Genomic DNA, 24,617 nt, shown 5'->3' with positions numbered 1-24,617 from the left:
GCGCAAACAGTAATCCAAAATGGATCGGTGGAGGTGGACCTTTTCTTCACTTATTGTAAATGCCAACAATCGCTAATAATTACGTGACGTGTACAGGTAGCGCATCATTTTGGCAAGTGATAACTCTCGGTGCCTTCTACCGCTTGTGGTAGTAGAGCTCTGTGTTTCTTTCCTTGTTTTTTCTTCTTTTAGTGGTTTCATTAAGCACTTAGTGTGTGCCAGGCACTGTCCTATGTGCTGAGGTAATAATAATAATAATGTTGGTATTTGTTAAACGCTTACTATGTGCAGAGCACTGTTCTAAGCGCTGGGGGAGATACAGGGTTATCGGGTCGTCCCACGTGAGGCTCACAGTTAATCCCCATTTTACAGATGAGGGAACTGAGGCCCAGAGAAGTGAAGTGACTTGCCCACAGTCACACAGCTGACAAGTAGCAGAGCCGGGATTAGAACCCCTCACCTCTGACTCCCAAGCCCAGGCTCTTTCCACTGAACCGTGAGATGCTAGCTAACCAAGTTAGTCAGAATCCACGACCTATATGGGGCTCACGATATTAATCCCCAATTTACAGATGAAGTAACTGAGGCAAAAGAAGTGAACTGCCTTGCCCAAGGTCACACACAGCGGACAAGTGGCGGAGCAGGAATTAGAACCCTGGTCCTCCTGACTCCCCAGCCCGTGCTCTATCCACTAGGCCATGCTGCTTCTCTGTTGAGCGGAGAGTTCACGTTGCAGTCAAACCTCAGTCGGAGAGACACAAATCCAGAAAGTCAACCTCTTTTGGAACTCGTAGCTGCCAAATCGGAACCCAGCAACTGGGGTTCTACTGCCCCGGTTTCAGTAGACTCCAAAACTCAGACCCGGCCAATCTTTCTGCTCACTGACCGGTGGTGATGGGTGTGTGGAACATGTTAGACATAATAATGTGGGATTTGTTAAGTGCTTACTACGTGCCAGGCGTTGTACTAAGCACTGGGTGGGTACACGCAAATCGGGTTGGACACAGTCCCCGTCCCGTGTAGGCTCACAGTCTCAATCCCCATTTTACAGACGAGGTAACCGAGGCCCAGAGAAATGAAGTGACTTGCCCTAGGTCACTCAGCAGGCAAGTGGAGGAGCCAGGATTAGAACCCATGACCTTCTGACTCCCCGGCCCGTGCTCTCTCCACTACCCTTTGCTGCTTCTCACCTAGGGACGTGAGTTTGGGACCCCCTTCTTCCCCTGACAAAGAAGTGGAAAGAGATTGGAGAAGGATTGAATCAATTGGAGAAGGTTGCAATCAATTAATGATATTTATTGAGTGCTTACTACTATGTGCAGAGCATTATACTAAGCGCTTGGGAAAGTACAGCGCAGTAGAGATGGGAGGCGCAATCCCTGCCCACAGCGAGCTTCTCAGTCTACGGGGAAGAGTTTTATTCATATAGCCATCTGATGTGGACCCGATCCGCTGGGTCTTTTGGTATTCCTTGACGATCCTTCGGTTTGGAGTCGCGTTAGAATTGGGACAGACTTTCATGGGGGAAAATGCTCCTCCTACTGCTCTGGGCCACGGGGGTGGGGGGGGGGGGTGGGGGATGATCAGAAACCTGGAAGCAATCCACTGAATCCCCCTGTTATTCCCTCTTGGCTTTTCCAATTTTATTTTAATAATTTAAAACACCGTGGATTAAGTGGAGGAGAATTTCTCCATCGAAGAAAATACTCGCAGACTTGCGGGTGGAGGCTCTCAGTAGATTATATTCAGAATATTGGAGCCAGGTGAGAGCGTGGCTTCCTTGATTGGCAGGGCCACTGCCTCCTCCTCCGGTATCAACTGGCTGCTTTGATTGTTTGGGTTTTTGTTGTGTGGGTGTGGTTTTGTGTGTGTGCGTGTGTGTTTAAAGATATAAATGAAACAGGTATGTAATGCCCTCTGCCTGTTAGAAATACTAAAGCCATAAAAATAACAAACGGCGTGTATTTGCTAGAATGTCAAAGTTATGAGTTTATTTTGTAATGATGTGCTCCTGCCTTCATGAGGTAAACTGGCCGTGGCGGAGGTGTTATTAGTAATATGGACTCAGTGGAGCAGAAAGCCGAGTGACCGAGAGATCAGTGTATCAGTCAGTGAGAGGGCAAATGGAAAGAGACAGCAGGAGAATGAGAAAAGAGCCATGGTGCCTGGGCTGAGATTAAAGACAGAGTCAAGAGGAGAATGAAAGTCCAGTGGACTTATTCGCCACTTACTTGGCCCTTTAAAGGAGCTGTTGTCGAGATTGTGTACAACGTCGTTGGATAAGGTTGTTCAAAGGCAGAGGAAGCTCACTCCAAGTCTCTTCTGAGAGTCTCTCTGCCCCCAATCTAATCCAAAGAAAAACTAAGGTTACCAATGTCAACCCGCTTTGGTGATTTGTGTTTTGTAATATCTCTTGCTGTGGGGGAGCACATTGAATAACTTGGGGGCGGCGGTGGGGGGGGGGAGGGGGTGTCCCATAGATTCCAGAGAAGCTTTGCAAAGTTTGGGGGTGAGGGTGATGGAAATAAATACGTGGTGGCTAGGAAAGAAGAATCAGTCATTTGTTCAATTCAGTAGCCCTTTCTGGGCAATAGGCAGTGAATAAAACAACTGACGGGAAGGATTTTTCATTTTTTAAAAAATAAAGATGGAAAAAAGGGGGAAAAAAAGCGGGATACAGTAAGCTCTGTTCAACTGTTTAGAGCTCTCCAGGGCTCCCCCAGATGACTGGCAATTACTCCACACTCAGCAGCTTACGATAGTCAGTGATCAGGCTGCCTTGCTTCCATCTGCCGGGTCAGAAAACCTCCCTCCCTGAAAGAAATTATTAACCAATCTTCAAGGGAAAAAGAACCCTACAATTTCCAAAGCCCAAGAAATTCTCAATTTTTTTTTTATTCTCTCCCTTTTCTTTTTTCTCTTTCTTTTAAAGAAACTTTGTGGTTTCCAATCGCTAGTGCCCTTTGACATTACAAGACTTTATTTTCCTCCAGGGATATGTGGGGGATTGAAGCACTTAATTCCTCTGGGTCCTGGAAGGGTGGGAGGCAGAGCAGGGGGAGAACCCGGGCATAAATCACAGAGCCAAGCTGCACACAAAGAGAAGCTTAGAGTCCCGGGTTAGCGTGTGGAAATGTTGTTCGTTCAATCGCTTCTCAATTTGGCGAGCCATAGCATGAGAGGGGCGGGGGGTGACCATTTCCTGCCCTGTCAATTTTTCGATCAGGTTTTCATCTTAAAAATCAAATCCCTGTTTTTCTCGTCACCACAATGAGGATTTGAGGGAGTACAGTTCTGCGTGGCCACTTGCACTGCGGGTTACACTCTGCGCTTGGGTGGGACCCGTTGCCTGTTCTTTGGTTGGTCGACCTAATTTCTCTCTCTCTCCCCCCCTTCTCTCCCTTTCTCCCTCTCCCTCTCTCTCATCCTGTGCTGCTGCTTCATTTTGGAACAGGAAATCCTTGTGGTAGACTTTTTTTATTAAAAAAAAAAGGGAAAAAAATTAGGTGCACAGTTCCCTTTATGCTTGTGCATGATAAGTTTGAAGTCTTCCCATCTCAGCCAATGCTATGCTGAATTAGGAATCGACACCTTTTAATATAATTCCTTTAATTTACGGCCCATTTTAAGGAATAGGACGGGAAGAAACAGCTGGGTCGATCTCACCCCTCGTCTCAGAATTCACCGTAAAAATAGCATCCCGTGCTTCCTAACCCAATCCCTTGACTTTCTATTCTTCAGGTGCTTGGACGGGAGGTGTATACCTCCAACAATCAGCTTGGGGGCATCCAGATTATGCACAACAATGGGGTGACGCATAGCACTGTGTGCGATGACTTTGAAGGGGTTCTGACCATCCTCCACTGGCTATCCTACATGCCGAAGGTGAGCGCCTTAGCCTTGTCATTGAGTCTAAAGTACCGTCCCTGCCGTTATCCATCCAGGTCAATCTAGTTCATATTTGAAACGTGCAAAACCCAATTGTCCTTTTCACCTGGAGCATTTCTAAATTGGTCTTTTGTACCCTTTTTGCTTGAAAATCCCACATCTCCCAATTTTATTTTTTTTTAGCCTGAAGACTTCATTGAGTGCCTTTTTCCTAAATGGTTTTCTTACCCAATTTTTTTTTTTTTTTTTTTGGTGACACAACCGACTGCAGTTCCTTGGACTCCGAGTGAGGCTTCATATAATATCCCTCAGAAGCTTTGCTGCCGGGGAGTCTCAGAGTCCCACGGCTCAGACAGGTTGACACTCTCAAATCGTATTCTGGGAAAACCCAGGCTGCCTTGAGTCGAAGGCTAAAGTTCGCAGCCAGGCACAGTCTCGTGTCAGTTGACCGAGTGAAAATGAACAGCCTCTCCGCGCTCCTCCGGGTTTACCAAATGTTTGGGATGCTGTGGGGTGATTTGTAGGGTTTGGAGGTTGTAATCCCATGTATGGCTTCTGCTCCGTTTGTCTCCAACCTGGGTTGTAGCTTTACAATAGAGGATAGGTTGAGAGAGATCTCACTAACTCTTATGTCTCTTCCTCCCAATCTCCTTTCAGAACGTATACAGTCCAGTTCCTATGCTCAACTCCAAGGATCCTATAGACCGAATCATTGAATTTGTCCCTACCAAAGCCCCATATGATCCCCGCTGGATGCTGGCAGGACGGCCACACCCAGGTACGTTGACATTTCTGACGTCCTTTTACGTGCAACTCCACACCTCAGCCGGCACCCGAGCCGTCCGGTTCCTGCCTGTTTTCTTCTTTCTCCCGAATGACTTTTGGACCGCTCCCTGCAGCGCGGTGTGTGACCAGGAAAGCAAATCCAGTGTAACTTGGTAATGAGGGAAGAAGGAGAACAAGGCAGTGGTGTCAAGCAACTAGCGAGCTAGCCAGGGTCATCCAAGAAGAAAAGCCGAGATAAGACCTCCTTAGCAAGAGTTGGGAAACCCTGGCGTTGAGTAAATGAAACGAGATTTTAAAAACTGAGCAGTAGGAGAAGCGGTGAGCATTCCTCGCCCCCCCCGATGTAAGTGAAGATTGAGGCGACATTGAAAAAAAGCTTCTGAGATCCTTAGGTGGAAGGAATCCACACCAAATTTTAACCGGCAGCAAATATATACCTGGTGCTGACTTTAATTTGGCAAACAGGTGTATATGATGGTCAACCCAAGCTTCTTTTTAAGTTTACCTAGGGAACAACTATTCTTAGAAGATTCAAATATAGGATAGTATTTTATATTCACAGAATGTATAGAGGAAAGAAACCACTAGGAGGTGATTGCGTGGCCGCCTCACTTAGACCCATTCCCAACTAATTGTGGTCTCCAAGGAGGGAGTCTCCAAATCCTCCACTTTTCAATCCTTCCTGGCAAGGAATATATTTCTGTCAATCAGTGGTATTTATTATGTTCTTACTGGATGTAGAGCACTGTATGTACTAACCACTGGGGAGAGTAAAATGAAGTTTTCTGCCCAAGAGGAGTTTACAATCTAGAAGAAAAGAAACTCTTCTTGCTGCACTGTAGTCATTTTTTTTTTTTTTGTATGGGGACATCTGTTCTTCTCTGTGCCTTTGGGTAAGTCTCTTTAAAGGCTGAATAGAAGGCTGAACACTCTAGAAAAGGTTCACCGGCTTTAAAGATGGTTTTGCTTGCGATAAGGGAAAGTGTCGGGATCAGTTCAGAGACTCCCCCGCCCAGTGAGGAGGTGGGAAATTAAATTATCGAGCCTCTCACCTGTGCAGCTGTTGCTCTGAGGTGACCAGGTGCAGGCAGGTCGCCTTTTGTTCAGATTTGGCTATTAAATCGTACTTTCCTCTGTTTGTCGGTTTCAGACAGTCAGCAAGGGAAAACCCATCCCAGGTATCTTCTCTCTGCTTTCTTCCCCATGGTAGTTGTTGGACTAGAAATCATTTGCCCTAGATTTTTCTCATTTGAAGATAATCCTGGTCTCCCTCTTTCCTCTCCTTCCACCGCTTCTCTTCCTCTCCCTCTCTTCCCTTGTCCTCCGTTGTGGTGAAATCACAGCACCTCTGACTAACTCAGATCAGAATTTGATGTAGTATTCCCCAGGGAACAGATAAACTGAGCAGAGGTGGGTTCTAAGAACAGTATCTGAACTGAACGTGCCTTCGAATCTTCGGAGGTCGCAAAGCAGGACCTTCCCTCCCTCAAAGCCGAACTGCCGTTTCAACACCCATCCAGAAGGAAGAAGGGTTTTAGAAGAGAATTTTCCCAATGATAAAATTCCTTCAGTGGTTCCAAAACGTCCTGTTTCTTTAATTAAATGAAAGCACATAAAGCAACCTCTGTCTTAAAAGGACCCTTTTCAAAGGACCCTAATGGTCATGGGGAGTAATGAGATTCACACCTTCCCGAGAAATGAACTCCTTCCGGCCTAGCCCTTTTAAGGGGCCGGCAGATGAGACGTCTGCATGGGAGTTCCAAACTAAGCGGCCATTATCCCGGCCGTTATTAATGAGTTTCTTGGGCTAAAATGAGATTTGCGATAAACTAAGTTTTCCGTTTTTTGGATAATATTTTTTCATCATCTCCACAGTAATTCATCCTGCTGTCTATGTACTGCTCAGACCGCTCCCAAATCGAGTGACTTCAGATTTTAATTTAGTGGAAGCGTTAAGGAAAGCAGATGATTCCCTGTGATAAGTTAAAGCAGATATCTCCTAGGTGAAAAGTTAAAGCCATTTATTAGAGGAGATAGTGCCGCGATATTCTTCAAACTGACGCCCAACACGAGACCAGAATCTAAACGATCAGCTCTGGGCTCACGATAGAGAGATAATTTTGAAATGGATGATCACATTTTACACTAAGGCCACGGAGGCAGGGAATGTAGAACACAGTAATTACAAGTTTGGTCTTGATAAAACACTCTCCATCCTGTTTAAGTCAGCAGAGGTTAGCTTGCTCAGATCTCCACTTTTAATTGGTTTTGGACTTGGGTTTTTAGGGGTGGAGAGACTTGTTTGAATTAAAAGAATGGCTGAGAGTTACAGGATACGAGAGAAAAGCTGGGAAACAGTGATTTGCAGGCGTCTTGTGGGGTCAATGTGGCTACCTGTCGAATGGAAGGTTTCTTGTTTGATCACTCTCCCCACTCTCAAAGTCTTATTTGAAGGCACATCTCTTCCAAGAGGCCTTCCCGACTAGGCCCTCATTTCCTCTTCTCCCACTCCCTTCTGCGTGGCTACCAACTCCGTTATATCGTGCTCTCCTAAGCGCTTGGTAACAGTGCTCTGCACGTAGTAGATGCTCAATAGATATGACTGATTGATTGATTGAGGAGAACGTACCCGACCGAGGTGCTTGGAAGAATGCCGAGGCTGAAGATGCATTTGTTAGCCATTTGTTTTCTGCCAATAAAAGAAAGAGGACCTGGTCCTTTTCTGTCACCTTGCCTGCACGTGACTGAATTCAGTGGTGAACATGGCTGCATAATGACATAGATGACTCACAAAGTGTCGTGACCTTTGTGGATAATAAATCGGTTCTAAGCGCTCAGTACAGTGCTCTCCTCGCAGTAAGCACTTGGTAAATACCATTGATTTGTTTTTGGTTTGGGTATTTTTCATAATTTTTCCTGAGAAATGATCAGTGTCCAGGACACGGACAATGAATGAAACTCCAAAAATACCCAAAACGAACTCTTCTGGACTCTCCCATCTCTCTCCCTTACCCCGGCTCCTGTCACCTTTTTGGATAATAGGACAGTGAAAGCGATGTCTGTCTCCCCCGTAGACCCGAAAGCACCTTGTGGGCAGGGAACGTGCCTCCAACTCTGTTGTATTATGCTCTTCCTAACACTTAGTAGAGTGCTCTGCATCCGGTCAGTGCTCAATACATACCATTGATTGATAGCTGCACAACACAGGAAGTGCTCAGTAAATACAGTTGGTTGAGTGATTGATTGGAAGGGTGGTGAATAGGATATTTAGAGGTGTTAAGGGAAACCTAGCTCTCCAAGGTCCCTGGGACTTAATTTGCTGCCTCCCTTGGTGCCGATCATTTCAGGAGTTTTCAGCAGCAGTGTTTGAGGAAACAGGAAGAAAAACAGCTGGTCTCACCTCCCACTTGGCCCTGCCCCCTGTCCGGGATATCTCGATAGGTGGCAGGGGCAGGACCCCCAAATTTACTTCCAAGTTGTGCGGTTTTGTGACCCCAGAGACCCACACCGCGGGAGGTGACAAATAAGGCAGCTGGTCTCTTACTCCCTGTGACCTCGGGGAGGAAGCAGTCTGATCTGGTGGAAGAAGCACGGCTCTGGGCCTCGGTTTCCTCATCTGGAAAGTGGGAATAATAGAGCCTTACCTCTCTTCTCCTCCCAGGGATGTCGGGAGGATATAGGAAAATAGTCTTGGAAAAGTAAAAACACTGCACGAAAACCAAGACGGTGTTGTGATCGTTATCTGAGGTAGCATAGGAATCGGGGGTGCCTGGAGTGAGTGAGTGCTAGAAAGAGGAAGATTCTTCAGTATTTTTTCTTCACGGTTTTTTGTTGTGTTTTTTCCACCCAGACATTGGGATTTAAATGTGGTGGGGAAAGAATTAGCCTTTTTTCAAAGCCCAAGATTCTTGATAAAATACATTTAAACCTGAAATGAAGGGCCTTTCCTGTAGTGGCGGTAAATAAATCCCGTGTTTTTTCCGGCCAGAAATCTTATCCCCTCCTTTCCCAGATTCAGTGCCTGGTCTTCAGACACCAACGGTTTGTCTGTACTTATTGATTGGCTGTCTTTGGGTTTTTATTCTTTAAAAATTAACAGAATAAAAAAATATTAAGCTGAGTTGTAAACTAGAAATAAGTATTGTGAAAATACTTTAAATGACTTGGTTGCCTTTTGACAGATGTTTGCGGTGTCTTGCAAAAAGATAAGTTATTTATTTAAAAGCATGCAGACTCGTCTCTTGCTAGCTGAACCCCATCGTTTAACAATAAATGATGCCTTTGCTGATAAATGACTGTCTTTATACAAGCTAGCAAATGAAATAGGAGATGATGTTTGAAGGCAGATGAACGCTCAGCCTCCTAATGCTCCCTTGTATTCTCATTTTGAGTAATTTTTTCTATTTTAATAAAAAATAACCCCCAAATTACCCTGCAGGTTTTCACTTGACCATCTTGCTGAAGGTTTTTAAGCCAGTTGTGCTCCTTCCCCTGTCCCTGACATATTCTCTCCTCCGTCTTTAGGCCAGAAAGGCCAGTGGCTGAGTGGATTTTTTGACTACGGCTCCTTCTCGGAGATTATGCAACCTTGGGCCCAGACCGTAGTGGTTGGTCGAGCCAGGTAAGAATGAGTTTTCTTTTTTTTTTTGGGGGTAAACTTTTCTGAGGGGGAAAAAAAAAAACAACCCCTCTCAACCCAAGCCCTTTACCGATGGCTCTTTCTTCCCGAAAGCGTTCACCTGTGGCCCGGGGTGAGACCATTTGACCAGGTCGGCGTTCACCAAGGATGCTCGGCGTGAGATGTAGATGTTTGCGGTGTGCTTCTCTTGAAAACGTAGCCCATTTTTAAAAATCCGGGAACAGGGAGGGTAAGCGGTAGGTGAATTCGCGGCTCCAGCGCTTTTTGCCTGGAAACACGAACCGACCCCCTCAGTGGCTCTGAGATGATTTAAGTAGTAAGCGCACTATATTGTCTCCTAATCAAATTTGACTTGCAAAAAAGTTCTGCGAAAACCGGAGTGACTGCAAGAAGCAATAGGTTGCTGGGATACCTGCATTTTTCAAGTGGGAAATTGAAGTTTCCATTAAATGTTAATACCCACTCTAAAGAGAGCTTCACTCAACAGCAAGCCCTGCATGGAATAATCTGTAGTGCTCCCTATAACTAGCACCTGCCAAGCCTGATCTTAATCTAGTTCTGTGCCTCAGAGAGACATGCTGCCCCGGGGACCGGCATCTAGAGCTCACCTTCCTCTCAGGGGCAATCACTTTTCCTTATCTTTGTGGAAAATGGCACCTGCTTGAGATTCCCCAACATGCCCCGATGGCTTGAGATTGAGATTCCAGCCTTGAAAGTAATTCTCGGTTTTGTGGGTCTCTCAGTACCGCAGGTCAGCCCACCTCATGCTGCCGGTGACGGGGGGCCATCAGATGGCAAAACCGGAAGCTCTGAAGAAAAATCAGTACAAGCTTGCGGGGGCGGCTTCAGATATCTGGCCGCCCTGAGGTGGGGAAAAAGTGGGCCGCCTCTCCTCTTCCCCATCTCCGCCTGGCGTCGTGCACCACATTTTGCGAGGGTGTCTGTCGCTCCCGGGCCTGCCTCTTGACCAGACACCCCCTTAGCTCAGTTCTGAGACCCTGACCTCCACCCCGCTGATGGATTACTTCCATCCCGCTGCCATCTTGGCTGTGCGGCCACCATCTCTGAGAAGACAGTTTCTCTGGAAGATCGACCGCCGAGGCAGTGGCTTTCTTTGTCCACCATCTGAAGCCGACCCATTCTAGATGGGGCTTCCTGATTTCCTTCGACAGTCTAGCGCTCGTCCTTCGTCCTGCAGGTTTCTCTGCCTAGTGTCTTTATTTTCCTTCAGGGCAATAGGGATCGCATTCGCAACTCGGTTATAGTGTACTTTCCCAGGTACTTAGCGCAGTGCTCTGCACACAGTAAGCGCTCAATAGTTACCATTGACGGATTAATATTCCGACACAGAGACCGAGTCAGTCGGAAGATATGCAAATGTAAGCTAACCACCAGGCAGAATGAGTCCTTTCTTCAGGCTGGGATTGACCCTTTCAACCCCTTGGGAAAGCAACTTAAACTTCTGCTTCAGTTTCCCTGCTCAAAAAATGAAGAGTAGAAGAATTGCTGAGATTGACACCTCCCGCCCCCCAAGCAGAGCGGACCCCTGTACAGTACCCTGAGGTCCCCCCCACAAGCGGCAGAGAACAAAGCTGTACGCTTAACGATAATACTTGTGGTAATTGTTAAGCGCTTGCTATGGGCCAGCCACTGTACTAAGCACTGGGATAGGTACAAGGTAGTTAATAATGTTGGTATTTGTTAAGTGTGCCGAGCACTGTTCTAAGCGCTGGGGTAGACACAGGGGACATAGTTGGGTTGGACAGAGTTGCTGTCCCACACAGTGCTCAGGGTATTAATCCCTATTTTACAGATGAGATAACTGAGACACAGAGAAGTGAAGATACTTGCCCAAGGTCACACAGCAGACAAGTGGCGGAGAAGGGATTAGAACCCAGGTCCTCTGACTCCCAGGCCCGGATTCTTTCCTCTAGGAGAGGCTTCTTCTCTACAAGTGTAGTGCTTCTCTACACTTGATCAGTGTGGGGAAAACCGAGTTCATCCCGAGATTGAGATCAAACCAATTATGGGGAAGAGGATGTTTCTGTGGCTCGAGTTGTCACTGTTTCCAGCTGGCTTTAGTTTGACTTTTTCCTGTCTTTTCACCTGATGAGCTCCGAGTTTCTTCCTTCCACGCACACGTCCTCACACGAATATAAAAAACCAAATGGTGCTGACTTCTTTCAAAAGCAGTGGCGTTTCAAAAAATAAATACAAATATATTCTTCTGGGATTGTTACTGTAAGTGCTGCCAAAACTCATCTTTGGTATGTATGTTTGGAATACGTGTGCTATTGGTTGTAAATTGTCTTTTATTATTCCATGGCACCTTGTCCAGGGACCCACTATAAAACAAGATGTAGCATCTTCATGTGCTAGCCTGATAAAATTTATATGAAGTATAATGGAAAACAGAAGTTGTTCTGAGCTGTTTTCCAGTTCAATAAATAACCGTAATACCCGGATAAAGATGTTCTTTATTGGGTCACATGGGCCCTAATATAGAAGTTATAAGTTACCGATTTAGGGCGGCTTCTGCAATTACAAGTTTCCAGCCGGACTGTTAATCATCGTGAATAGGAATATTTCCAAACCCTCCCGTGTACCCATGGCTCGTCGGGACCATCTGAAGTGCTTTGCATATGATTCAGTGCAGGCGAGCGGCGAGGGGGTGGGTGGTCTCGACGCGCCCTGTCGTCGTCCCCGTCCCACCTCTGGTCTCCAATAGGGCCCCGAAGACACTTCCAGCAGCCACTGCTATGGCCAGAATCTCTCCTGAGAGTATTTGTCATGATGATAACCTTTGGGAACAAGCAACCCGTATCACACCTCGGGGTCCCCAAAGAACTGGAAAAAAAAAAAAAATGGATATGAGGGCCACTGAAATGGAAGATTTCCTCCCTCCCTGTCACGGGAAGCAGGGACTCTTGCTTGGTGCTCCGGGGGCCGGTTCTCAATTTCTCTTCTGTCTCCCTTTCGATTTCCGCTGGAAATCTTCAGTAGGGCTGAGGTGAAGTGGCCGAGATTTACACAGATTCTCCTGTGATTGAGCCTGCGTGAGGTGATATTCTTGTATTTCTGGCACTTAGGTCCCATTTCCCGAAAACCGAGCACACTGCGCCATCCCAATCTTGTTCCCGCTGGCGAGGAAACTCTTTCTCGATTCCCCTCCCACCCCTCAAGGTCCTCATTCACACACATCTGAAGGGGTCCCCTCTCCCAACTACCCCAATAGCAGTAAAGCAGGACGTCTGTTCTTTCTTGGCTGATTTGGGAAAAATCTGGCGTCAGCGGGACGGTAATGCATCTCATAGGGTAGAAGATTAGTTGCGGGTCTGGAAAAGAGAAGATGGGTCTTCTCATCTCCTCTCCCGGCCTCTATAAGCTACCCTTACCCCAAGGGATCACTGTGAGGTCGTTGTGGGCAGGGAATGTGTCTGTTTATTGTTGTATTGTCCTCTCTCCAGCACTTAGTACAGTTCTCTTTAGACAGTAAGCGCTCGGTAAATACAATTGAATGAATGAATTTGTAGTGGAAAGCCCAGACGTGTACCGCTATCCACGGAAAGTTCGTGGACACGCCATCTTTCTTAGAAATTCCAGTTTCATCCTGATAGAGTGGGAGAGATTTGGGGTGAAACCACAGATTCGACCTGATGCTTCCTTCACCTGCTTTTTCATTTACTCCAATTCTGGGTGCTCTCTCTCCTCTTTTAATTGTTTTCACTAGCGTCGATTAAGACTCTGCACCGTGCCAAGCATTGGGGTGTTACTAGATAATGGTGTCCGACTCGGTCCCCGGCCCGGCCCCTCTCTCGCAAGGAGTCCACACGCATTATTCAGCTCGTGCTTTTTTTTTTTTTTCTTTTTTCAAGAGTTTTGATGGGAGATTGGAAAATAAATGACTATTCGGGTAATGGTAACATACGTAGGTTCTTATGTGCCTCATCTGTTATCAGGCTGGGAGGAATACCTGTAGGAGTGGTTGCCGTAGAAACCAGAACGGTGGAGCTAAGTATCCCAGCTGATCCTGCAAACCTGGATTCTGAGGCCAAGGTACGTCATCTCTAGAGCAGGCCGTGTGTCTCCGGGAGTTGTTCGCCGGCAGAATCTCCATCTGCGGAGCCCGTAGTTGTATCGGGAACGTTGCAACCTATCAATTTGGCGAGAAGGGATATCAAGCCATTCCAAACTTCCTCGGGCTCTGCCGCAAGATGAATCGAAACGGGCCGCAAGTCTTGCCTTGCCCGAGAATCAAATACACCTCGACTCTGTTGGAAACGTGTTGTTTGATGGGCTGGCGTTCTCGTGTTGCCCTGTCACGTTGCTCAGATTGACTTGCGTATTTTGCCCGAGAGGTGGTTTGGTTGCTCTTGAGGTGCTTCTGTGGGTAACTAGATTCTCTTGAATCCGTTTCCCCCCTAATTATGCAATTCAGACAAAACAGGACTAAATGGAGTTGGAGATTCTGAAATGGGCCTGGAGTGGGGTTGTGGGTTTGGGGATTTTTGTTTTCTCAATCAGATCGTCCTCATCTCAGAAATCCTTCTTAACAGGGTGTCCCCCTCTAATTTTCCCTGGCAGATCATCCAACAGGCTGGCCAGGTTTGGTTCCCAGACTCGGCCTTCAAGACGTATCAAGCTATCAAGGACTTCAACCGGGAGGGGCTGCCTCTGATGGTGTTTGCCAACTGGAGAGGTTTTTCTGGTGGAATGAAAGGTGATTTTTCTTTCAAGATGTCTGCTGGGTCTGACTCGCTGGTTTCGGGAGAGTAGGGAGAGAAGAGGAGGAGGGAGAAGGAGGAGTCTAATACTCCTGATTAGGAGTCTAATCCTGGGCTGAGCAGAGCTCGCACGGCCCCTGGGGTTGACGTAGCGTGCAGTGGTAGAAAAATTCCCGAGGACCTTTTTCGCTTATATATGTTTGCTGGGTTGCACTTGAGGATGATTCAGGTGTATGTTCCCCCCATGTACAAACTTGAGGGATAGTCATGCCCGACATTATCAAAATGCCCACTGTTGGTAGATTTGGGGCACGTCCGTTTTCCTGGCCTAGCTCGGACTAGTGGGTCCCAAATATCTATTTAAAAATCTCTGTTTATGCTTATCTTCTTACTTAGGATTTTGCCTAAAAATGGTTCCTGAAACGAAGCATGAATTTAGTGAATTACACCCAAGAATTTCCCTTGGAGATCATTTGTAATACATTCTCGTTCCATAATGACCAGAACCTGTGGTTTCATTAGATTAGCCCCTTGCTACCTGATCTGTTCTTTCTCAACAACCCCTATCGTGTGGTGGGAACTGAATCTGTGTTGAGTAATTACGGTGAATATGTAGTTAGTGTGCTTCAGAGAGCTCAGAGGGGAATCCAGGAATGGAGTCCTTTCTGCCGGTAAAAAAGCAGCATCTTTTTCAATGGTATTTGTTAAACACAAGGAAATTGAGACTTTTAAGCCCCTCAAGACTGTAAGCTCGTTGTGGGCAGGGAATGCGTGTGTTTATTGTTACATTGTACTCTCCCAAGTGCTTAGTACAGTACTCGGCACAAAGTAAGCGCTCAATTAATACGGTTGAATGAATGAAAGTGGTGAGGTAGAGGGAAGAAAGATTTAGGGAGCACAAGGCTTCCCAACCAAACCACTGGTACAAGACTGGTCACAGTATAGCATCCAAAGGTAGAAAAGGCAAATTCAGCCCACAGGAGGTGGATGTCAGTGTTTCTGGAGCAGATTCGTTATCAGGAGAAGTACCGGCCATTAAAGACATGAGTTTTGTCTGTATAGAGCCCTCCTTGCAAGCAAGTGTTTAGCGCTTGATGTTAGTTTTGCTTTTTTGCAAAATCCGATCAACAAATAGGTACATTCAGTAAAATTTGAAAAAGCCCTTTCAATAGCATTCCCAGCCCAGAGCAGTCACACACTTACATATGAGTAGTCTCCTTCCCCATCCTCACACTTCCAACTTCACTCACTCCCCTTCTGCTCACAGAGTCCTCCCACCTCTTGCTCCTTTGCCTTTCAGATGATGGGATTGGCAGCCCAGTTTTTAAAACCTTGCGGCGGGCTGTGACCTCCAGCAGCCCCACGAACAGAGGGAAAGAACAGAGTTAGCACTGCACGATGATGCAGCGGAGCGTCTCCCAACTGGGGTGGCCGAGGACCGTTAGGACTCTCCCGGAAGGCAGGCCGGGACGCTAGCGGCAGTTCTGTTTGTACCATGACTTGGGTTTTTCTTTAAATATCGTTTTTAAGGTGGGGAGGGAGGTCTTAAAATAGAACAAAACCCCATTCTTGTTTTCCCGATAGAGTAAGGGTGGTCCCCGATGGTGTTGGCAAACTCTCCGTATTCACATCCTATCGGAATACGACCTTTCAAACCCACTGCACCGTAGGACCTCCGTGTTCTACTATGCCCTCAAGTAATCCCCTTCGGAGGGTCGACTTTTAAAGTTTTATTTTTTGTTCCCGGCTTCAGCCGGGAAGCCAGGGTGGACGGTCAGCCCCTAAGACCGACCGGCTAGGTTTTTGACGCTCCGACCCTCGTCTACCCTGGGGGAATAATCCTGGCCCGGATCCAAGTCATTTGGAAGTGATTTAACCTCCTGCCCACCTCCTCCCCAAGTTGGATTGCCGTAATCCCCTTCGATAATCATGTGGGCTTGATTTCTCATCCTTGATTATGAATAACTCCCATCGGATGAACGGCCCCAAGGGCCAGTCAGGGAATGTCCGGGACTCCAAGGCGAACTGTAACTCCTGGCCCGGTTCATCCTCGGGCTGGTACTGGTGTCCACGCTCAGGGCGGGCTCCGTCTCGGAGGGGGTCTTCAGTGAGGTGAGGAGGTGTCCCTTTGGGCTGGAATCTTGCCCCGCAGAGGAACTGCTACTACTCCCCTTCCGCGTCGTTGATTACAAAGCTCGAGGCCTTCGAGAGAGGGGAGGGCATCGAGCGAGGCGGAAGGAGGAGGGAAGAGGGAAAAGAGTCTCTCTCTTGTAGCTACATGTGGGTGAGGATGTTTTGTACACTTTATCTCCCATACGGGGACCTGAGCAGAGAGCCTCCCCTGTCACTCCCCGCCTCCCTTAGGGAGATGTTGGCAGTTTGGGTTTCAATACTGGCTGGGGATTATGCAGGGAGGGAAAATAAACAATTATGCCATCCCTCAGTGCACACAAACACACAGCCAGGAGCCGACTGCACTGTGGGTAAAATGACTCCAAAATTGTGTGTAATGAGTAGGAAAAGATTAGAGACAGCTCTTGCTATGCTGAAAATTGACATTAGTGGAGGGAAAAAAAAAAAAACTCTTTACTAGTCGGCCTAGGAGGTCTAATTCAAGCAGTAAAAATATAAATAAATAAAGAAAAGACCTACCAAGATGGTATTGGTGCTTTCTCCAATGAGCTCTATCTGGCCGGAAGGCTATTCAGCATAATGCAAAATTAAATTATAAAAACTGGCTGAATATTTAGATGGAAGAGCCATTTGGAAGCAGTTTATTTAGACGAACCGGCAATGACCCACAACAGGGAGACATCAAGCGTGAAATTTACTCGAAATTAGCACCAGGGTCCCAGCCTCAGCATGAATAGTTTGATGGGATGCAAATCCCAGTGATATTAAGCTGCCTCACTGCTGGTGCTACAGGGTCACTCTCAGTTGGCTTTTCATGTTATACTTATTATTTTTTTTTCCCCGGGACAGGTTATAAATAACAATTAAAAAAAAAAAACACAACAGAAACCACTTTCAGGAAAACTTTAACCCAAATGAAAGGCTATTTTCAATCTCCGATTACTTGGGTGTCGAAAGACGGTACCGGGCCGTCTGTGATGGGCTCACGGGGGTCCTCCCGCCAACGCAGCTAGCGAACGCCTGTTGTTTACCTTGACGTTCCAGCTGATAATCCTGCCCTAACTGACGCGCCCGGCTCGCTTTTCGAGGGCGGAGAGCACCGCAGAAACCGCAGCCTGCAACGCCTCTCCCAAGCCTGATGGATGCGGCTGCCCGTGTTTTGGGCTCCTGGCTAAGGTTTCGCGTCCCGGCGCTTGTCTGCAGGCGAAAGGCACCCTCGGAGGCAGGGAGGGAGGTTGGCGCACGATTGTAACACTGGAAAGCACCCAGCTCCTGTCACTCGGTAGAGCCTATATCGCGCTCCACCTCCGTCTTTCAGGACAACAGAGGCGCGTCGGTCAGTGGGAGACTAGCTCTGAGATGGGGAAGACCACATTTGCAGCCGACAGCCTCTGTTTTTTGTCGTTTGTTTTTTTTCCATTTGGACGTTCCCTTTCTCCAATTATGCATTCTGAAATTTAGGGATTTGACGCTACCTTCCCCCTCCCTCCCACCTCCACATTCCGCAGGGAAGACTAGATATTCTTGCGTTTGCAAGCCCTGTTATCTGCCGGCCGAAGTCTTCTGACAGTTTGTAGAGATCATTTTCTTTTCGCAGCCATTTGTCGCCCGGAAGTATCGATGTTATTCTGCAGCCCCTCTGATTATTAAATTATTTGTCAGGGTTTGTACCGGACCCTGAAACAGCTCCTGGCACGAGCCTGCAAATTCTAGCAAAGCTCTGGCCGCTCTTTTTTCTCAACGCTCACGTTGACTCTGCAATCCCTGGATCTAAAGGAATCTGTACGGCAGGAAGAGAGAGCTTGTAGCCGGCGGAGCTTTCTGGGCCATTTTCGATCACACAGAGTCCAGACAAAACCTGGGCATTTTTTTCTATCGATTCAAGAATCATCCTAGTGTGCCATTTTCTCCGTCTATTGGGTCGAGAGAGGAAGGCCTATTCTCTTCTCCCTTTTTTCCAAATGATTTTTAATATCGATAAGCATGACTTTTTCTGGAAGAAAAATACTGGAACCCCTACCCCTGTTAATGGGGAATTGAAAAGCACGTGCTTGAGTTCGATAAATGTCCATTGTCAACCATGAGAAAAAGAAGAAAAATGGAGAAGAGACGGCTTTTATTCTTTTTAAAGAACCAGCCTGATGGTCATTACAAATTATTTAGTAAGCCCACTACCATGTAAGAGGTACTGTTCTAAATACTGGAGTAAATCCACAGAGAAATTATAGATAATAATTAGGAATAGGCAGGAAGAGAGACTGCACTGAAAGAAAATTTTCATTCTCAGAACTGGAAGCATTTCCTCCACTGGATTGTAGGCTCCTTATGGGCCGGAGTGATATCGTCTACCTTTTTATTTATTTATTTATCATTTTTAGGCTTCCAAGCACCTCATATCATGCTGTTGATGCAGCACGTGCTCACTCGTGACCGTGATGATGGAACCGGAGAGTCAAAGCAATACAACCGTCCTTGGAGGATCCTGATAATAATAATGATTCTATTATTCGTTGAGCCCTTACTATATGTCAAGCACTCTTCTAAGCACTGGGTTAGATGCCATGTGGGTTGTCCCACATAGGGCTCACAGTCTCAATCCCCATTTTCCAGATGAGGTAACTGAGGCCCAGAGAAGTCAAGTGGCTTGCCCAAGGTCACACAGCAGAGTGGCGAGGAGAGATTAGAACTCCTGTCTGCTGACTCCCAAGCCCGTGCTCTCTCCACTAAGCTATGCTGCTTCTCCGACTCCTACTGACGCGGGGCCTCAGATCCCCAAGGCTTCTCCACATGCTAAATGGGAAGATGGGCTGGTGATGCCTTGCTCACTTCATGGAGGGTGACAAGGGATTCTCCTCAGGGGTTGGTGGGAAGGCAGGAGAGGAGGCCCTGATGGTTCAGTTGCCAAGCCAAGGGACCCCAGGGAATCCCAACGGAAACAGAGTTCTGTGCTGCTGCTGCTGCTGCTGCTGCAGGTAATTGTTCAGAGACCCACCAGCTTTCATCTTTGTGCCTTACATTTATTGAAAAATCCTTGCCTCCTCCCCGGCCCCTCGTTCCCCATTCCGGGCCGGCCCAGACCCAGAAGTCAACAATTCCCGACCGCTTTTTTGTAAGCGGCGTTGGCCTAGTGGATAGAGCCCAGGCCTGGGAGTCAGAAGGACCTGGGTTCTGATCCTGGCTCCGCCACTTGTCTGCCGTGCGACCTCTAGCAAGTCTCTTCACTTCTCTGTGCCTCATTCACCTCGTCTGTAAAATGGGGATTGAGACTGTGAGCCTCATTTGAGACGGGGACTCGTCTGTGTCCACCCCGGGGCTTAGTACAGTGCCCGGCACAGAGCCAGCGCTTAACAAATACCACAGTTCTGATTATTGTGATCATTAATTAGTGTTGATTATTAATCAATAATAATAAGGCTAAGAAGAAACCTCCGATGATGAGGGCGATCAAAGCAGCAGCACCCCAGGAACCCCATTTCTGCACAGCGGTGGGGTGGGTGTCAGATTGATCTCATTACCCTTCCCTCCCAATGGCAGGGGGAGCATTAACAAATTCACACTTACTTATTAAAAATGAAGGTACTTTTCAATAAGGCAGCTGCCATGTTTCTTGGAGGGCTTGAGTCTAGGAGCAGAAGGGACAAAGTAGTGAGTGTGGAATGAAGAGGTCCGAATTCCTGTTTTTATTCCGCCTAGTGTCGTCTAGGCGGTCTGGATTTTTTCGTTCACCCTTTCCGTCTGCTACCTTCGCCGTGGATCCTTCCATTCATTTCCCCACTGCAGGCAGTACCTGCTGAGTGCCCCTCATTTCTATTTCTTCTTCTGAATGTAAACTACGGGTAACAGTGAAAAATGTACTCCTAATTACACAATTATTTTGTTATGTAGCACTACTAAAGGATTAGTTCAGTTAAAATAATTTGAATCGAGCAATTATTTTCCTAACTACAGAATTAGCTTAAGTACTTAAAACACTTTATTCCAAACCCTTCACCACTTGGTAATATAGTAGTTGTATAATTAGCAATAAATTTATCATTCCTCTATGTCTTTTTTTCTACTTCTATAAACAAGAAATCTCCTTTACCAACCATCCATATTCCATGGAGAGAGGGAATTTATTAACAAGCTTTCAACTGTTTTCCCCAGTCTTCAGAGGCCAAGCCGGCTGATAGGGAAGAAGGGAGGAGAAGCAGCGTGACCTGGTGGGAAGAGCACAGGGCTGGGAGTCGGAAGGACCTGGGTTCTAGTCCTGGCCCTGCTGTGTGTCTGCTCTGTGACCGTGGGCAAGTCACTTCACATCTCAGTGCCTCAGTTACCTCATTTGTAAAATGGAGACCAAGACTCTTAGCCCCACTTGGGAAATGGACTGTGTCCATTCTGATTATCTTAGATCTACCCCAGCGCTCAGTACAGTGCCTGGCGCATAGTAAGCATTTAACCAACACCATTTACAAAAAAAACCCCAAAATTGATGTGGATCTACCTTGAGAAGTCCATAGTTTAAAATAGTTTAGAGAAGTTTAGAGTTTTTAGAGTTCATAGTTTAGAGAAGGAGCGTAGCTTAGTGGAAGGAGGGTGGGCTTGGGAGTCAGAGGTCATGGGTTCTAATCCCAGCTCCGCCATTTGACTGCTGTGTGACTTTGGGGAAGTCACTTCACTTCTCTGGGCCTCAGTTACCTCATCTGCAAAATGGGGATTAAGACTGTGAGCCCCATGTGGGACAACCTGATTTCCTTGTCTCTACCCCAGCGCTTAGAACAGTGCTTGGCACATAGTAAGTGTTTAACAAATACCATCATCATTATTATTATTATTAAAATGGCAGCCGGCCCCAATGTTGACTTTGTTAAATGGTCTTCTGAAGCAGATTGGCCTGTTTTATCATTTTCGCCAGGATTAAGCAGGGATCGTTGGCAACCCGTGACCCTTGGAGCTAAATTCTTTCATTCATTGTCATATTTATTGAGCGCTTACAGTGTGCAGAGCACCGGGCTAAGCGCTTGGGAAAGTACAACACAACAATAAACAGTGACTCGCCCTGCCCACAACGAGCTTACAGTCTAGAGGGAAGGAGAGGGGACTGTCGAGCAGGGCCTCAGGTTTAAGGGTGAGCCCCGCCGAACACCCTAACCCGTGAGGTGTGGCTACCGTTTTTGGCCCCATTACTGTGTACGGCACTGTGGCCACCGCCTATCTAAATACCCGGGCGGATAGTGCGGGGCCACTGAGCTCCCGCTGGCCCATCCCCGGCGGTGAAAGGAGGATGGAGAGGGGGAGGCAGCCCCGACACCTGCCCGGAGAGCTCGTCAGCGAAGAGCCGCCTGTGTGTGGGACCTCCGGCAGGCAGGGGGGTGGGTGGGTGGGCACTGACCCCCTGAAAGCCACAGAACTGGCCTCCAGGGAGGCCCAGCCGACTCCGGAGTCTGGCAGCCAGCCCTGAGGGCAAGTGGACTAAGCACTGCTCTGGCCACCCAGCCGACGACTTTGAGACCAGGGATCTTGAACCGGTTCCCCCTAAGGCTGAAGTTCTCATCCCTCTGCCGAGGGGAATCCCTGCCCACCCGGCGGCCGTGGAGGGCCCACAGATTGTACGATCGACCCTCGGTGCACCAGCTGCTCAAAGGTTTCTCTTTTGGAGCTCTTAAGCTCGTTTTGGTCAGCGAATCTGTTTATTGTTATATTGTACTCTCCCAACTGCTTAGAACAGTGCTCTGCCCACGGTAAGTGCTCAATAAATACGACTGACAAAGGCTGCCCCCCATCCCCCACCCCGACTTTAGAGGAATGTTTGAGCTCATTTGGCTCGTTATTTCTGTGTTTAGGAACGATCAACCGTGTCTTTTTTAATATTCCGAAAACATGACCGGACAGATGACGCTACGGGTAACTGAGCATCATTGGTAAACTGAGGAATTAACACACGTTGATAGAATATTAGGCTAGAAATAACTTACCATTTCTTCCAGGGCCTCATTGACAACTTTGGACAATGGGGTTTTTAATTCATTTGTGGCCTTGGGCACATCCTCCCCTTACCCATCCGTAGTGAGGATGCTGATTCAGCCCGGCCCCATGGGAGCTGGGCGAATTCATCAGTGAAAAATCTCTCTCTGAAAACCCAAGGCGCTATATTAGGAATCCTGCTTCGATCTTAGCGAATGACAATCCGAAAGTAAACCCGTAGGTTCGGTTTGTTTTTTGTTGGTCTATTTTCCAAAGCTAGATTTTCAAAGTGCAAGGTTGCTTTAGGGATTTGTTTGTTTTTGAGGCTGCACGGGTCTCTGGGTTTGAGTTTGTGTGTGTCTGTGCATTTTAATTAGCAAACACAGCTCTGTTGAGTTGCCGTCGTGTTGGGTGGCGAGCTCTGTGATGCTTCAGCTTCCATACTCCTCCTCCACAGACATGTACGACCAGGTGCTGAAGTTCGGCGCCTACATCGTGGACGGCTTACGCGAGTGCTCTCAGCCGGTCCTGGTTTACATCCCTCCTCAGGCCGAGCTCCGGGGAGGGTCCTGGGTCGTCATCGATCCCACCATCAACCCCCGGCACATGGAGATGTACGCGGACCGGGAAAGCAGGTACAATCTACTGTCCCTTTGGGGTCCTCCTGTCGGTCAGTCAGTTGTACTTATCGAGCGCTTACCATATGCACAGCACTGTACTGAGCGCTTGGGAGAGTACAGTATACCAATAAAAAGACACATGCCCTGCCCATAACAAGCATACAGTCTACGGGGGGAGACAGACATTAATATAAATAAATAAGTTACAGATATGTACATAAGCGCTGTGGAGTTGGGACGGGGGAATGAATAAAGGGAGCAAGCCAGGGTGAAGCAGAAGGGAGTGGGAGAAGAGGAAAGGGGAGGCTTAGGGGAGGCCTCTTGGAGTCGATGTACCTTCGATAAGGCTTTGAAGCAGGGGAGAGTAATTTTCTGTCCCAGCTAATGTCCCAGCAGTAGCTTCTCCTCGGGCTTCTGCCGTGTTGGCTAGATTCTACCTATCCAGTTCGCTTGTCTCTAGGGAAGAAATCTGGATGGAAGAAAGAATCCAGCCAAGAGGCGGACACCCAGGTTGTTTGTCAAGGACTTAATCACGTGTTAAGAAATGGCCCTGGCCGTATTGGGGTTGGCCACGGAACGACTTAATCTCTTCCCGGAAATACGGGGAGGTGAAATCGGCCCCATTTCTCTCGGCAGTGCTAAGAGCCCTTTCCCTGGGACACTTTGGTACCTTTTCCACCTCACCTTCCACCCGCTTTCTCAAAAAGAAAGACACTGGCATCAGTCAATCAGTCCATGATCCTTATCGAGCACTTACCGTGTGCAGGCCGCTGCACAGTGCTTGAGAGTGTACAGTACAATAGAGTTGGTAGACACGATTTCTGCCAAGGAGCTTACAAACTCATGGGGAAGACAGATGTGTTACAGTTAGGGGAAGCAGCAGAGTATACTCTATGTACATAAGTGGTGTGGTGTTGGAAATGGGGTATCAAAGACTCTAAGGAGAACAGGCACAAGTGCGTAGCTTATGCAGAACGGAGGCTGAATAAGGTGGGGAAAATGAGAGGTCAATCAGGGAAGACTCCTTGGAGAGACTTTGCGATACTGAATGTTCTTTCTCTCCACGTTCGCCACGGGGGCCGTGGCAAAGATACACCCCTTCTTTAGCTTTCTCCCGGGTGGAATTGGTTTGGCTTTCTTCTTTGGCAAGGGAAACCCTGGGAATATTGCCAGTTTGCTTTTCTCGGCTTATTCCGAGTCAGGAACAAATCTGGAAGTGTGGACAAAATATTTTTAAGCCCGGAAACCCCTTTCCGTGAAGTAACTCCGCTGGGTTACTCTCTTGGCAAGGAGAGCCAATAGCGTTCACAGGGGAAGGGGGTGTTCATCAGTCTTTCACCTGGGAAGGAAAAGAAGACAATCCTGTGCTATATTTCCCAGAATGTACAGCTGAGTCACTACTTCTGACTCATATTATTTAGTTGCATTAGCTGTACATTGAGTCTTGGCTAGAGGCAAGTACTGTATAGGTCAACACTCTGATTTTTCTCCCCCTCTCCCAGAGTCTTACCTGGACTATAGTCGACAAGAAGATTTTCCATTGGAAACTCCTAAATTCAAGAAACCAGGTTTTTCTAGTGGCTTCTCAGAGCTATTTTTTCCGCTCAGAATGGTAAACGCATTGCTTCTCCTAGAATTTGTTGACTTCGTGACCAGAATTCCTGGGAGATGATCTCTATGCTCTCTCTGCTGGCACAATTCCCGCCAGTCTCTTTCTGGTCAAGCTACTGCCTAACACAGTCAGCTGTGTGTTACCAGGATCGCAGTATGGCTTCAAAACAAAGCACCGCACCCTGAATACAGGAAAAAATAGAGAGAACGATATGCCAAGATTTTTATTCCGGGCACACTGATCTTTCAAAAAGCATCTGACACCCTCAACAG

The 24,617-nt window shown here is 47.4% G+C and overlaps 1 protein-coding gene across 8 annotated transcripts in view; it reads left to right on the top strand.

The window, feature by feature from the left end:
* ACACA (acetyl-CoA carboxylase alpha) overlaps window positions 1-24,617 on the top strand; it is a 258,984-nt gene that overhangs the window by 199,292 nt on the left and 35,075 nt on the right. For all 8 annotated transcript variants that reach the window (XM_029082675.2, XM_029082678.2, XM_029082676.2 and 5 more), the window contains 6 exons: window positions 3,742-3,885; window positions 4,546-4,666; window positions 9,199-9,295; window positions 13,273-13,369; window positions 13,898-14,033; window positions 22,571-22,748. In XM_029082675.2, coding sequence (XP_028938508.1) covers window positions 3,742-3,885; window positions 4,546-4,666; window positions 9,199-9,295; window positions 13,273-13,369; window positions 13,898-14,033; window positions 22,571-22,748 — 773 coding nt within the window. The remainder of the gene's footprint in view (window positions 1-3,741; window positions 3,886-4,545; window positions 4,667-9,198; window positions 9,296-13,272; window positions 13,370-13,897; window positions 14,034-22,570; window positions 22,749-24,617) is intronic.

Source organism: Ornithorhynchus anatinus, chromosome 17 (assembly GCF_004115215.2).
Source record: "Ornithorhynchus anatinus isolate Pmale09 chromosome 17, mOrnAna1.pri.v4, whole genome shotgun sequence".
In the NCBI taxonomy this organism is placed as follows: domain Eukaryota; kingdom Metazoa; phylum Chordata; class Mammalia; order Monotremata; family Ornithorhynchidae; genus Ornithorhynchus; species Ornithorhynchus anatinus.
Note: the sequence above shows the minus strand (reverse complement) of the source record. Positions and strands in the feature narration are given on the sequence as shown.